The sequence below is a fragment of the Haliotis rufescens genome, unplaced genomic scaffold, assembly GCF_023055435.1.
Source record: "Haliotis rufescens isolate VD_foot unplaced genomic scaffold, xgHalRufe1.0.p SCAF_41, whole genome shotgun sequence".
Classification (NCBI taxonomy): Eukaryota; Metazoa; Mollusca; class Gastropoda; order Lepetellida; family Haliotidae; genus Haliotis; species Haliotis rufescens.
The window spans coordinates 523,606-540,353 of NW_025964124.1; the positions used below are offsets into that span (position 1 = coordinate 523,606).

Consider the following 16,748-nt stretch of genomic DNA (forward strand, 5'->3'; position numbering starts at 1 on the left):
TTTTGCTAACTGGATTAAAGACGCTTGTGCAGGAGTTGCAGATCTAGCAGATCTGGATGTCTCAGGCAGCTGAAAACTAGGAGCAGTTACGATACAAAATCCTTCAGTATTGCTGATTTTGGCGGAGGGCGCACTTCTGCAGTCAAAGCTACGGGCGTGCTATTACCCACCAATGATAACGGCTGCGTCATTACGGCTGCGTCGTAACGGCTGACCGAACCATGTCCTACGCTATTCTGAGATTGTAGCATCTTTCTCTCCTCATGACGGGATTCGCGTAAAATACGTCTGGGAGTAGCCTGCCTATATATTGCTCAACTCGTTAGAGAGATTTACACAAAAAAGCTTGGCGAGCCCATCTGCGTGAATGCCAAACAAAGTGGATGAGGATCTTTGGACGATTTTGTTACACAGTTAGTACGACGCGCAAGCATAAATTGTGCAAATAAAGAATTGTTGATGAAACGGGACTGGAAGAATGCCATTGAAATAAACAATAACCTATCAGCATTAAATATTTTTTACGAGTGTATACAATATTAAAAGTGTATACAGTATTTTTATATATGCAAGTAAATGCCAAAGCTAGAAGTATTTAGAAACACATGAATGTCATACAAACGTAGCCGAGAACTGTAAACAATTTGACAACTTTGGCAGGCAAACAATTGTAACACAAATTCAAAATGGCGGAGAACAATGAGTACACGGCAGGAAGAAAGACAGTTTTCACGCCTAAATATTCCACACAAAACTACACACCATGGTGAAAGTAATATGAAAGGAATACGTCACCCATCGCAGATCAAGTTTAGAATTGTCGACAAAAACTGAAGGTCTAAATTCCGACAAAAGGAGAGCTCCTTTGGGACACGTCCATGCTGTAGCGCGACAGGTAGTGATGTGACGAAAGTGGCCTTTCCTGTCATCAAGGTCACATGACAGCGGCAGTGGGCAGTAAAAATGGAACTCGTGAACAACAACTAAATTTCTTTACCCGGGACCATCGCTGTTGCACTGTCCTTCTTGTTGTCGTAAGGTAAGGAGTGAATGCATTAAGGAATAATGCAGGATAAGTAAGAAGTTACAACATTTACAAACAATCAAAGTGTTATATTTGTGATGTTTGAACTTATGTTTGTTATCATATCCCGATATGGTTGGCTTCAGACAAAATAACATTGTAATAACGCTGTATTCTTTTGTTCAGCTGTCTTTTATTTCACATTCACTGGTCCAGACAGGGTTAAGAAATTCAGAATAAAGTGCAACCCATCTTAACAGTGTAATTTAAATTGTTGCATCTGCAATCGCTGATGCTACATTTGTCGCAAACACAAATCTTACATTTACCAAGGAACCGTAGGACAACTCCATTAAATTCATCGTTTGGTCTGCCTTGAGGCCGGAATATCACAATGAGCGGCGGTGAAACAGTGGAGGACACTTTCCTGTTCAGCTCAACATGGAGAGACAGTTGGTCTATAAAAGACTTCTTGAGTTTGTCATCATAACGTGTGTTGGGAAGAACATGAAGTTGCAATGACATATCTGAAACAGATTGTAACAGTCCTAGCACATATATATTTGCTACAATATTAATATCTTAATACCTTAAAAATACATACATATGAATAATGAATTAAGTATATGAATGGCTATTTTCTATTTTGATTTGATTTAAACATTGAATTAAAACATTGATATTTGTTCCACAAAATAATATTACAGTCCGCATGGTCTCACATGCTGATATCAACACAACACATCACTGAGATTTAAAGAAGGGCACAGCATTTTTAAAACTACAGATGTTCTTTACCACTGGCTGGGTTTTCGAATCCAGATGTGCTCACTAAAACCAAATAACTCATGACCTCATACCAGCAGAAGAACATCATTTCCACAACCATTCAAGGAAATGTTTATACTTTCAGCAGACGACAACAATTGTATTCTAAAATTATCGCATAAAAGAAGCGAACGTAAAATGTCCTTATATCTACTGGAAGAAATGAGAGTTATCATAAGATAGTTAGATTACAGATCAACGTGTCTTAAAGAATTCAGCTATTACCTTAACTTCTCCAAACTGACAACACAGGCATCCAGAGACAATATGTCTTTTAAAAGGCTACACAAATAATGACACCAAGGCTTTACACGAAACAGAAAGATCAACCTTTTATGTTGCTATGTTGAGAACAAAGGTTATTTTGTAAACAATATAATATATATATATATGTATAATATGACAAGAATAGGTAGTATTAGAAAGAGTATTGAAACATGTACCTCAAATACGCCAACCAGACAACTGCAGACACACCTGTATGGTCGCTTGAATTGTCTCAGCTATCTAGTTGTCAGCTTGTCGGGCGTTGCACACAACCGATCTGGACGGAGCCGTCTTGTTTATACCGCCGCCCCTGGCAACTATCGCAGTCAATGTGTGCACACCAAGCTGGTAGGACGTGTTATTCCTCGCAAGCGGCAACACAACGTAAGTTAACATATCAATTGACCTTGGTGTATCTTCCTTCGTTATAACATTCTAAAAGTGAAAGATGTGAGCCTTTCTTGTGTCTCAAATATACTATCTTGATTTACCTTTACAATATCTTATTGTTCTCGTGTCAACATCTAGTTTTTCTATCTATGAACGAGGCTATAGCATTGTATTAAGTAATATGTTTTTTTATATATGACTCATTTGATTATTTGGTAAAATGTAAAATCATTTGATATTGGAATGAAGCAGCGACATATGCTTAAGCCACTGTGTACAGAAATGAGTTAAACTGTTTTGTTGAATTTGGTAAATTTGGATGATTTAAAAAAAAGTAAAAGCTACAAAACCCTCTTCATATTGATAAGAATTCTCTTCTAAAAAATATGCAACCAAATATATGAATATATACCAGATGACTATTTTTCTTTTTAAAGTGCATCAATAAATTGTTTAATAGGCATTACTTAGAAGTTAAAGGATGACATGGTAGACACAATTAATGGAACAACTTCTTTAAGACTGTAAAGTTGAAATTTCGGTATAAATATTTTTACCGTTTGTCAAGCAGTCAATGACATAGAATAGCCATGCTCTATCATCCATCGGAACGTAAAGGAAGATCTAGCTTAGATGGGTAAATGTACATTCAGCTTGGTATCAATTGAAATCATAGGGAGAAAAACAGGGAATACATGCTTTCCATCTATGGAGGCGGTCTTATCACACAATGATTTGTTTTGCTAAGATGGGCAAGTGAAAGATGTTTAAAAGATACAACCCTTATCTGCATGCAATTCAGAGACAACTATGTATTTGATAAGCTGACAGAATAAATGACACAAAAGCTTCACGTGAAACCGTTAGATAACACAGACGATTGTCTGGTCATTATGCCCACTCCATGTATGTTGTACCCAGACGTAGAAGGAATCCAACTGATACATCGTCAATTAGAAGAAGAAGGAAACACAAAGGAGATAATGAGGATGTATTTTTTTGTTCATTCATGAAACATTCAATACAAAACATTATTTTAATTGTGTTAGTCACATGTTCACTAACTGGTGTAGCGCACAAACACAACCGTTTGAAACGTTTGTAGCTTTATACAACTTTTTTAATAAGACAGCACGAACATTTTATTGAGAGGAAAGTAATAGCAGAATGCACGTGGAGGTTGTCACAATCATGTGAAGTGACAATGACTTATAGGTCAAATATGAGTCAAGATTTGGTCCTACGTTTTTCGATATGCTGGAAGCGGGAAATTCCAGAGACTGAATGCTGTCAATCGCAACGTCGATAGAGGACGTCTTGAAGCTGGAGAGTCATTTCAACGTACACCTCAGCTCCATATCTCGTTTATGGGGTCGGTAGGATCTCCTCAATTCAACACAATATCGTCATAGAAGCGGTGGACAAAGAGTCAGCACCTCTGTACAAAATCGCTACATCCGGGTCTTTCCCCTAAGTCATCGACATGCTATTGCCACCGAGACTGCAGGACATGTGCCTGTTTAGAGAAATGTATCAGACCAAACAATCAGGAGTCGTCTGCGAGTAGTGATAATTAGACCCAGAAGACCGGTATGTATCCATGAATTGAAACGTTTGCATAGACGACAACGTATGCGATGGAGCAACACCGTACATGCATGGACCCTGAGAAACTGGCGGCGAGTCTGGATCGGGACATCGACCAAATTGTTCAACGGTGCCTTCGTCCGATTATCAACCGACAGAGGGAGTCATTTCACCCTGACAAGGCTACACTACACTACACAACGTCACTATCCTTCATAATTCAAACGTCATATGTCCTGCCATGGCCTTCCAGATCTGAACCTGAAGAGTATCTGTGGGAGGACGCATACACCAAAGACACTTGCACAAATGGCCAACGTGTTGTAGGAAGCACGGAGGAGAATTCCACAGAATTCCGTAGACTAACAGCACACAGTGGTCACACCAAGTACTGATCATAACGTCCCCTCGTGAACGTGAGTGTCTTGTAACAGGACAATCTGTATTGCCATCATGTCTACACAACATGTGACTATCACCATGTTAAGTCTCATCCTTATGGCAATCACATTTAAATAAAATATGCACATTTAACTGAACATTTCCCTTTTCTTGAAGAGTATATTTGCTGGGGAGAGAAAAACATTTTCAACCACACTATGTCGCCAAAACTAGTATTAGAAACAGAATGCCTACTATACTCTTCAACAAAAGTTTCTGTGACAGCAATATTTTAGTGTATTTTTCAAACAAGTAAAGTTTGGTTTTCAATATTGTAGTACATGTATGGAATCAAGTCACAAAAACGCAACTGCTACAGAAAAGCATGCTTTCCATGCAAAGGTTGTCTTTTATGCAAGCCCCATGCATTTCACTACCCAAGAATGGGTATAAAAACATGTGCGTTAACGGGATTCCATATGCATTGTTTAGCATCGTGCTGACAACAACCACTCAGAAAAACAACAAAATTACGCAATTATTCAACATTACGAAATGCCACGCCTGTCCGAAAATGAGCGTCTGCGAGCCATTGGTACACTTGAAGTTGGGACAAGTTCTATTCACTGACGAGACTCGTTTTCACCTCAGCCACAGCGATGGACCGATTCGAGTGAAACCGACGTCGAGGAGAACGTTACGTCAATAATTGTGTCACCGGAGAAGGTCGGTTCGGGGGCGGCGGCGTCATGGTATGGGGTGGGATTACAGCAAGACAGAGGACCCAGTTGATGGTGGTAGAGGGAAATCTCAATGGATCATCGGCCCTGTTGTTCTACCGTTTTTGCGTCGTCATGGCCCTGGTATTACCGGCCTAACATGACAACGCCCGGCCTCATATTGCTCGACTTGTTCAGGATTCTCTTCAACAAAACAACGTGAATGTCATCACCTGGCCGGCTCGCTCCCATGATCTCTCACCAATCGAGCACATGTGGGATGAGATGGATCGGCGCCTTCGACGTCAACCACGTGTTCCACTCCAGGAACTCGAAACATGCTCCAACATATTATGGACAGATGTCCCACAGGACTTAGTGCGACGCCTGGTCCATTCCATGAGACAAAGATGTGTTGCTTGCATCTCAACCAGAGGTAGACCCACACGCTATTGATTTATAAATTGTCATTTTGCCAGGTTCATGTTTTTTTTATGAAACCACGCATTTTCTAAAGTCAGTATGTCAAATTAAACCATTTGAACACTTACAGGAGTCTTTTATCCGTTGCAAACCGAAATTGTTTCAGAATTGGAAAAAAAACCATAACTTTGCATTAAATCTTATTCAATGTCACAGGAACTTTTGGTGATCAGTATATATTTTACACCCGCACATGTACTTTATATGCCAGGTGATTGGTTTGGCATTTTTCAGCTCATCAATAAAGCATGAGCTGGTTCGGCTATGGTAAGTATACATATATCTTGATGTCAACTAATATCACAGGGAGAACAACATCTGTGGCGGCTTTTATAGAGTTCCTGCTTTATCATCTATAGGGGCGGTCGGGTAGCCTAGTGGTTAAAGCGTTCGCTCGTCACGCCGAAGACCCGGGTTCGATTCCCGACATGGGTACAATGTGTGAAGCCCATTTCTGGTGTCCCCCGCCGTGATATTGCTAGAATATTGCTAAAAGTGGCGTAAAACCATACTCACTCACTCACTCACTCACTTTATCATCTATAATACGTACAGTACAGTACATCTCTCTCATGTCTTGAGTCATTCCTATCTTGAACTTGCCAAGCTGTTCACAATAGAACTATAACCCTAGGTGTTCATATCATCCCAATGTGGAGTTATGTTAAACAAACATAATGAAATATTGTTAAAGTTTTGAAAACTCATCTCTGAACTGAAATTCAACATAACTCTACGACTTTTAGTTTCAATGTCAATAATCAACCAGACTGCAAGTATTATATGTTTCCCTTTCAGCTGATGCTGCTGATGTGAGTAATGTTAAAGATTTCTTTCAATGGCAGTTTTCATAGAGAGAGAGTCACTAAAGATGAAAATCCTGTCAATGTATACTGAGTCAAATTAAAAACTTCACATTTTTAAAAGTAATCCCATAAATGATATACAAGGGACAAATGTATCCGAGAAGGTAATTTTTAATCATTAATGTCCAAAGAAGGATTTAAATTAACGGTGGTAACCATAATTTGTTCTAAGCACCTACGGTATTCAGTAATAACATCAACAGTTTAATTCATAAGTCCCAAGCATAAGAATCTGATGGCACACAAGTTCAGTAGCGTGTATGGCCACCATGTGCGTTGACAACTGCCACACAACGCCTCCACATGGACCTTGTGATGCTTGGGAAGACGACGCCATTGTTGCTGCAAAATGGTGACAAGATCTTGAAGATTCTGTGGTTGGTTCTGGAGAGTGCGCAGACTTCTGCCAAGAGCATCTCAGACGTGTTCGATGGGATTGAGGTCGGGAGACCTTGACGGCCAGTCCATGACGTTGACTCCCGCATTCTGAATTCCTTTTCAAAATTGCTGTGGGGGGTCTGGCATTGTCGTGTTGGAAGATCAAAGCGGGTCCATGTGCTGCCATAAAAGGCAGAAGTTCTGGTGCCAGTACTTGGTCGCGGTAAGCAGCAGCGTTGAGGTTGCTACGGGTGACAAGAAGCCTGGAACGTGCATTGCCACAGAAAGCACCCCACACCATGACACTTCCGCCTCGAAATCTGTCAAGTTCCTTCACACAACACTGGGCGTAACGTTCATGACGGCGCCTCCACACCCTCGCCCTACCATCAGCAAATCGAAGATTGAATCGGGATTCATTACTGAAGACGACTTGAGTCCATACTTAGTGTCGCTGTGCCACCAATTGACGTTGACGTCTGTGTAATTGAGTCAGAATAGGCCCGCAGTATGGCCGTCGTGCTTGAAGGTGAGCAGTTCTCAGACGGTTTCGAACAGTTTGCGCACTCCGTCTACCCCTAAACAGTTCATTTCTGGTTGATGTAGCCGTCAAAAATCGGTTACGGGGGTGACGTAAGACAATCTGACGTTCCTTTGCATGTGACGTAACACGTGATCGACCTTGGCGAGGGCCATCAGCGGTGGTACCCGTTAGCTGTAGACGTGTCTGTAAATCATAAACAGTCCGTTGACTACAACCCATTGTCCTTGCGACTTCAGCTACCGACGTTCCCGTTTGCAACATGCCGATGGCACGTTCACGTTGCACATTTGAAAGGCGTGGCATGACAAATGGCACTAAAGACTTTTGTTTTCCTGTGTTTTTCTTTTTTTGTTAGTGAATGCTAACAAGTATAGCTGAAAACACGTGCGGTATTATGGCCACGTGACCAGTTGCACGTGAAAAAACGATTTTGATCGATTCACCTGCACAAAAACGGGTGTTATCTGAAGACAATACGTGGTCATTATTGTTTAAATACATAATAAGGGCCCACAATGATAACTGGTCTAAATGTTAAAATTTTAGGATTGTGAAGTTTTTTAATTTGGTTCAGTAAATTTGAAATCAAAAGCAGCCTGTTTCCTTGGTAAGGAGTCAATTCATTTTCGAAATAAAATAAATTCATAGTACTTTCTAAACTTCTGTATATCACGCTTATTGGCTAATGTGTAACATTCTGGCAGAAAATGCAATGTGGAGTCGGTTGCATAAATTGCTTTAATGTGTGCTACTCAGTTCCATTTTGACAGACATTTTGCCATGAGGCCAATTGTACATATATAACATTCTGCTGTAGGAACATTCTTGCGGAACACCATCTGTGTACTGTATCTGAATACATGTGCACATTTGAGTTTTATTAATATTCAATGTATCAAACTTTTTTTCTGTTGTTTTGTTATACGGTTGTTTAAAGGGTTTTTTTAAGAACATATTTTAAGAACATCCTGGGATATCCACGAATATGCAAATCCATACGAAAAGAAGGATTTCAGCTGATCCCTAGTCTATATCCCCAAAGTCATCAAGGTGCTTAAGCATGTAACAGCAACGTCTGGAGTATCGTTTCTTTGGTTGTCTGAAATAACCGCTGCCAAGAACAAATTTACAAACTTGTTTTATGAATTGTTTTCAATACTCTGGCGATATAGGGTTCACCCTTACTGAGCAACATGTACAAAAGTATATTTTTATCCGCAGTGTCAAATGAAGTCAACAAAAATATGGTAAAATTCTAATGTCACTGAATATTAAGAGTAAATCCTGCTTCGCATTCAGATAGTATCTGTTGGGTGGAGATCCAAACGTGTATGCGAGATTCAATAATTGATATGAATACCTATTATATCTAACATGGCGGAGCCTGATTTATGTAATGGGACAATAAGCACAAGATTCCATGATTCATGGATTTGACCTGCCTCAAGAATTTGGTTTCAAAAGACGCTTATAAAGGGTAACAACTGAGAACAGGCTTCACGTGATCCCATCATGCATATGATCCCGTCATGTCCTGGTAATTTGCCAATTTTCAAATGGTGTATAATATGTATTATTTCATGTTCTAACATTTCCACACTGGCTAGTTCATCGCAGTTTCTACAGACATCTCTACAGTCTCTGGTAGAATGGTTTTCTGCGACATCTTTATCAGACCAGTGATCTGGTTTTTCTTGTGGATTTAACAGTTCTCTCAAGTAGGCATACCAATCACCAGCTGTGATAAATGAGGATCCCAACTCACGTCTATAGCGATATTTTATAATCATTTTCCAAAATAATTTACAATCTTTCCTTTCTGCAGCTTTTATAACTTCTTCAGAGACAGGCATTTCATATTCATTTTGCTTCTTTTACAAGTTGCCTTAAAAGGCTTGGCGTTTAAATACTCATTACAATGTTCACTATCATTCTTAATCCTAAACTTTCGAGGACATATTTGGTACGTTTCTGTGTCTCGCATTCCCTACCAAACCAGTTTGGCTGATTTTGGTGTAGTTTATTTACGTAAGGTTGCAGTGCATCATGATGTCCCGCGATTGATCAAAAAACTATTTTTAAATAGGTCTTGTAAGATCTCTACAGCAGAGTCTAAATTTGTGTTTATTATTGAAATAATGTTGAAATAGGTCTTGTAAGATCTCTAAGATCATGTGATAAGGCTAAGTTGACTGTCAAGGGAAGATAATCAGATTCTGTTCTAGTTACTATTTAACGTCTGATCCTGATCTATCATTTAGTACACGCATGTTCATGCTTACACACCGATCGAATAACCTTGGGTAATAATAATACTGTCTTTGGTCTTTCATCATATTCGTAGTTTAACTCATTATGTCAGCCTGCACGTTTTCCCCTTTTTCCAGTCTTTCTTTCTAATTCTTATTCAAGCTTGTGTGAAATTTTAGTCTATTGTTTATTGCTCCAAGTTTTTCTCTGATGGTCGGATTAGCTCTTGACTATATGGTCACTACAATGTTCTGTTTCTTTACATTTGAACAGTATGAACCCAAACAAGACAATTAGGGTCCAATTCTCCGCAATAATCCCCAAAAACAAATACATCATTATGGTCTCCTGAGAACCATAATGCTCTATCTCCTCAAAACGTACTTCTGAGATTGTTGGTTTTTGAAGCTTGATATTTCGTATATGTTAGTTGATAATGTTTCAAATGTTTGAAGAATTTGAAATTTAGCAAAATTGCAAATTGAACAATACACTGTCTCATACATGTTTCAAACAAGAGTTAGAACAGGTCCAGAACAGAGCTCGAGCGTGCTTCATGACATGGATCATTGCTCATGCAGCCAGTCACGTACCTGTATTGCCAAGACATGGTTATTTATATGTCATAATGATATATCAATCTAACTGTGGAGTTGAACAAAAATCCTTTACAACAGTTAGCACGGGCACAAGAAGTGGCAAGAAACGAGGCCAGGCGAGTGAAGGAGGAAAAGGAACGTGCTGAAGAAGCAAGAAAAGAAGCAAATGAAAGTAACATAAGAGCTAAAGATGCCGAAGAACGAGCCCAAAAGGAGAACCAAAGAGCAAATGAGGAGAGGGAACGTGCAGAACAGGAAAAGATGGCTGCTGGTAAAGCAAAGGAAGAAGCAACTGAAAGTGCAAGAAGAGCTGAACAAGCTGCAGAACAGGCCCACATTGAAAAACAAAAAGCACTTGAGGCACAGGGTCTTGCAAAGGAAGAGAGAGTGAGAGCAGAAGAGGCAAGAGCACGTGCAGAAAATGAAGCCCGAAAATCTGTGGAGACAAGACAAAAGAAGGAAACTGCTGAGCAAGAAAACAAACGCCTTCTGGATGAGAAAGATGAAAAGCAAAAGAGAGATGAAACGTTAATGGTAAGTGTGAAAAATTTACCTACTTGCATCTAATAATACCTAAACGACCAATCAATGAACATGTAACATAGACATGCATACTTAAAAAAGAGTAGCCTTTTAAAAGATGTGGCTGGTATTTGAGCTAAATATAGGTGAAGAACTTAAAGACATCACTTCATCCTTTTTTCCTGTACACATCTCAGTATTTCTTCATATCGCTTTAACCACTAGGGTTCCAATCAATCACCAACTACTTGTTGTAATTCAGGATAACATTACTCCACAGACGTTTTGTGACCGTACCTTACTATTTATCAAACAGCAGCCAGGCACGACATTTTTCCAGCATGATGACACTAAGACCATATTACTGCAAGGCTGACAAAGGACTTCCTCAGCAATATGAACGTTAATGTTGTACCATGGCATGTATGTTCGCCTGCCATGGACCGTCTTGACAGGCAAGTCAGAAGGCGACCAGTACAACAAGTAAACCAGCAGGACCTGGATCAATGTCTCAACAGATATATACTAACATCATTAGGCATACGGCGCGACACATGTTGTAGCCTGAATTGATGATTGAGGTGGACATATTAAATATAAAACCAGTGACTTCTGAGTTAATGTGACTCACAAGTCAATTGTTATACGTGTGCCTGATCTAACTTTACCTCCTGTTGTGTCATTGTTAGTCATAGATGTCTGCTTTTATTGAGTGAAATTTTGTTCACATGGTGCTTAAACATTTTCTGTTCTTTCATTCTGAAGGCTTTGGAAGGTATAGGTATTCGCGAGACAAGGGAATGAAAGATATGAGGATGCACTTGTTAACATCTACTGAGTGTTTGGTAGACAGCTGACCTTGGTTCCGGTCACGTCACAACCTAATCTTGGCTCTACATTTTCAGCAATTTGCATGGGGACCAAAGAAGACCAAACGAGGAAGATGGACAGCACAGGTACCAATAGATAAATGTGATTGTTCGAAACATGCGAGAATATAATACATAGTAAACAAACTCTTGCAAATTGTTGAACGCTCCTTGTAACTAATATATATTCGATATATTCCTCTTACATTGCTTCAATTAAACTCTCTGCAGGAGGTTCAACGACTCCGAGACATGTTTTATGAACACATGCATGACAAGGAAGGGAGGCTGATACATGGGAAGATCCTGATATTTGGTCCGAGCGGTGCTGGAAAGTCCTCCTTCTGCAATGGCTTGAGAGCAGCACTAAAGGATTCTGCCCAACCTACCACCTACTATGCCGTTGGTAGTCACGACAACTCACTTACTAGGACTGTAAGTATTGTCCTGAAACTTGTGCTGAAACTCTCCTGACTTCATTTAACAAAAAGAAGCATGTTCATACTAAGAAATCTCCTCTGTCGTCATCTATTGTTTTTTGGGGTGACGTATCTTTACACACTGGTCTCTGAGGTTCTTAAAGTGAGGATCCACAATGATCATGATATTTATTTTAACAAACGTCTTGCTTACCTACACATTCACTAAAGATCTTGAAGCTGCTGAATTAGGTCACTAGAAACATATAACCTCTTGCATCATTGGAAAGTCTTTAACCCAATCTTCGAAATAATGACCTATCATTAACGTTTCCGTAAAGCATGTCCTGATCCTTGAACTGGAACTCATGCACCACCTAGCACTTTGTTAATGATTCTCAGCTTTCTACCAACTCGGACATGTCAATGCCAAAACATTGACCAGGTGTCAGTGTCATTCACTAAAATCCCAGTCATGACCTCATGTCTCCTGTTTCATCTTTCACTCAAACCATTTTATTTTACAGTTCCAGCCTTCACAATATGGTGACCACTGGATTATTGACATGCCAGGAATATTTGAATCCAGTGATTTCAAAACGGAGAGTATTGAAGCTATTGCTTCCGGACGGGTCCGTTTCGATGCTCAGGTAAGCAATGCGTCGTACCATTGTCTCAATGTTTTAGATATGGACAAAATAGAAATCGAAATATACATTTGTATAATCAGCATTTATAACCTACTGAGGCATTGTTTTCTGTTTGTATATTTCAAGATAGGAAACTGGAAAACGCTTGAGGTGAAAATCAACCAACAACAGGCGCGAAGGGATGTGTCATGCGTTGTTCTGGTTCTACATCATGGCATCACTCTGGGTGATGAATTGAAGCGTCAGCTTAATGCTATCATACGATTAGGGGGAGAAGGTGGTGAGTTGAGATTGATGTCACAACCCTCAAGTTCAGAAACAAGTAAAACTGTCATGTGTATTTGTAGCCACATGTACATGTTTATGTATTTTCCATTTTGAAATTGTGTGACTTAACTAAACTTAGCAGCATTTTCTAGGTCTTTTCCCCATTAGTAAATTTGACTGCTGCTACTGCAATATTGCCAAACCGCAGAGTTTAAATATTTCCAAAATACCACTAAGGAATGTCCATGGCATATGAATAGGTCATTTACAGTATCAAATCGCCTATGTAACAGCATCTTAAGTCGATGGTATAAATGCAACCATTTCAACAGCATGCCCCCATGAATCACCATGACATTGTGATGAAACCAGGTATTCTCGAAAAGGTGAGCGTGCCTTGCCCCACCAGTGCCACCCATTAGAGACACGTGCGAATTCACGTCACAGCTCAGTAGTGTCCCCAATTTTTGAATACACACTTTTTGAATAACATCTCCATCATTCAGTCTTGTTGAAAGTGTTTTGTCAAGCGGAATATTTCTGCATGAATCGAAATATGGTCTCCTTTATTTCCTGTTCAAGTGGGGAAATTAGTGGAAGAGAACAGGCTATTTGATTTTATCCAATCATAGATAAAAATCTCCAACTGTGTGCACTAGAGATTACTACACGGCAGATTCTGTCAGATTCCTTAATTCGTGCTACGATACACAAATATTCTTAAAAGCGTCATGTTTGCAATAATTAGACGAACGGATCTCTCAAAATAGGAGAAAACATTTCACAGTGTAAATCTGAAACTTGCTTTGTTCACATTTCAATACTACAGTTTTCCGAGCACGCTTTTCACTTCCAGACCAAATTTATTTCGCTTGATTTCATCCAGATGATTTGTGGCAAAGACCATTTGTCACTTGATTATAAAATGTAGGTGGAATTCAGGGATGCATGTATCGCAGCTGAGTTTTTTAAATGTACGTGATCTAATAAGGGTCTCATCATAAGTGGCATTCGTGAAACGTGATGTTGTAAGCACCATCTTCGGCGCTCGTGCTATTCCAAAATATTCTAAAGATTCTGGGTTCATTGATATCGTTTTCGAATTATCATTGGTGATTTGGTGTAAAACAGATTCCCGGGATCACACGTGTGCTATTCTTGAAATTCAATCATTGGGTTAAATATTCGATATTAAGATTTCTGAACACACACCAAATAACGCCATGAATAATGACTTAGTAATGTATCAAAAGTCACAAGATTTACGAGGTACCCAATTTTCAGAGATCACTTTCAATCCTTTTGATTTGCCTAAAATGACGGTTGATGTTATCACAGAAGATGGAATTTCCAACATAATTCAAAACAATTTGTGTGCGTGAAGTATTTTGAATTTTAGTCAACGTCAAAGTGAGGGTTGTAGAGGAGAGAGATATATCGTGGGGTCGTGTTTTCGGACGTCATATACTTTTTCGGACGGCCATGTTTATCGCGAATTACTCCCGCTTAAAAGAGGGCTATGGTGTGAACAGACATTGTAAATAATCAGATGATGGCTTGAGGTTTCGATAAAGTTTTTTTTATAAGTAAATGAGATGTTTTACGGTTCTTGTGATTAGCAAATGTTTCTCAAGCGTCCGAAAACCCATAACATGGGGATATATCTATATGTTGCTGTGACATCCAATAGGGGTTGGGGTACACTCTAAAAACATACCTTTCAACACAGACGTAGGTGGACATTCGACTGACGCACAAGCAACTTTTCAGTGACTTACGATCAGGAAAGTAGTCCGTCACAATCTGACCTAGGGTCATTACCATGGAGTATCACAGGCTTTGAATTTGGTCTCACACACATGTTTGATACCAGTTATCTCAAATGGGTTTCTCACCCACGGGTGTGTAAGCACAGTCTTTTTTTGTAAATTGTAGAATAACATCTGATATAAGTATTAGTTCCCACAAGTATGAATATCAAGGACACTATTCAGGTTAACCACTTTTGAAATGACATGTTGCTTTCATTAAACAGAATGCATGTATAAAAATGAGGCTTAATATCAGGTCAAACCTTTCGAAATGTGTATCCATATACGATAAGTGGGATATGCTTTAGGATGTTTGTTTACGATCGCTATACTATAGTGTCTTCAGTTGTGTTATTTCGCCTGTGCTGATTAAATGTATCGTGTTTCAGTCCTGTCCTACCACCTGGTGCTGACTCACCTGGATGAGTGTGACCCGCAGTTCAAGGACCCAGAAAACATTCCCAACCTGTACAATTCACCACTAGTACAGGAAGCTGTGAAGATGATGTCAGAACAAACTGGCATTCCACCATACGCCATCAGTTACGTCAAGAATTATGTCACGGAAAATACCACACACACCAACACGAAGCTGCTTCACCTGGAAGCTCTTGACAGAATCCTCACCTCTACAGCTGAACAAGTGGAGAAGATGATTGATTTAAAACTTCAGAAGAACATGTATGAGGATGCACGAGTCAGCTGGACGACCGCAGTCTTTATATCCGCTGCCGTGATGTGCGTGTGCGCTGTGGTATATATGTGTACCCAGTAAATAGGTACACCATGCTCTGTTATGGATATGAAGATCACCCTGATACTGAGGAGACACACGCTGCATCTGAAGAGAAGAAGCCTGCGTCAATCGACTGGGCCATCCCAATGTCAATATCTGCTGTTGGGATACTTTTTTTGGCTGGGGTATGTATGCCCAGCAAATGTAAAACCATGCCCTGCTATGCATATGAAAGACATATGTTTTGACATTAGTTAATGAGTGAGTTAAACCCATCGGCAGTATTTCAACCATATCGTGACTTTCAAAGGTTATTGCCCCTGATACTGAGGAGACACAAGCTGAAGATAATTGTCAGCCGATACAAGATGCAGCAGTCAACATGACAGTGTTGATATCATCTTGGATAGGTTTGTGTGCAGCAATTATAAGGCTGTGATGGCCCCCTTTGTATCCTCAGTAAATTAAATGTGGTAATGATATTCACCAAAGACTCAAAACTAATGACCTGTCTTCTGAAATTAAATAAATAATAAATATTACACATAAATGAAGGATAATACCAGAGGCAAAATGAATATTCATATCAATTTCATTCTCTAAAAACTGGGAGACAGTTGTGAATAAACCATTTATTGCCATTTCCGTACTTAATTATGTGAACTTTCAAACATCATGCACTATGTACCATGCCTTTGAATCAACATTTAGTCCTGTGGAGAGTTGTTCAGTGGTTTAAAATCCATAATGCATCAACCAAGTCAGCGAGCCTGACCACCCGATCCCGTAAGTCACCTTTTACTGGAATTTTACAGGATTTACATGATTTTGGTTTGAGAGGACGTTTGCCTCATTTTATATCACAGTTTTTAACCGACAGGCAATTTCAAGTCCGAGTGTGTACAACCCTGTTTGACCATTACAATCAGGATCAGGGTGTCCCAAAAGAGAGTATTTTGTCTGTCACACTATTCAGTATCAAGATCAATAGTCTTTCAAAAGTGTTTAGCGATTCAGTAGATGGCTCGCTGTTTGTAGGTGATTTTAATATTTCTTGTCGGGGTAAAAACATGCATGCTATTGAGAGACAACTACAATTGTGTCTGAATAAGATACATAAATGGTCGCTTGCCAATGGGTTTACACCAAATGAAGAGG

At 39.5% G+C, this 16,748-nt stretch overlaps 1 protein-coding gene across 1 annotated transcript; it reads left to right on the forward strand.

The window, feature by feature from the left end:
- Positions 1-2,447: 2,447 nt before the first annotated feature.
- LOC124118977 lies at positions 2,448-16,343 on the forward strand. Its single transcript, XM_048382779.1, has 9 exons — positions 2,448-2,503; positions 5,914-5,946; positions 6,478-6,491; positions 10,395-10,850; positions 11,744-11,794; positions 11,939-12,142; positions 12,654-12,776; positions 12,903-13,056; positions 15,244-16,343. The coding sequence occupies exons 2-9, from the start codon at positions 5,928-5,930 to the stop codon at positions 15,627-15,629; spliced, it is 1,407 nt and encodes a 468-aa protein (XP_048238736.1). The 5' UTR covers positions 2,448-2,503; positions 5,914-5,927; the 3' UTR covers positions 15,630-16,343.
- Positions 16,344-16,748: the final 405 nt, after the last annotated feature.

Coding starts and splice junctions, on each gene's coding strand:
- LOC124118977 (XM_048382779.1), top strand. Junction 10,851..11,743: donor AGAGAGATGAAACGTTAATG/GTAAGTGTGAAA, acceptor CTACATTTTCAG/CAATTTGCATGGGGACCAAA. Junction 12,777..12,902: donor GGGTCCGTTTCGATGCTCAG/GTAAGCAATGCG, acceptor GTATATTTCAAG/ATAGGAAACTGGAAAACGCT.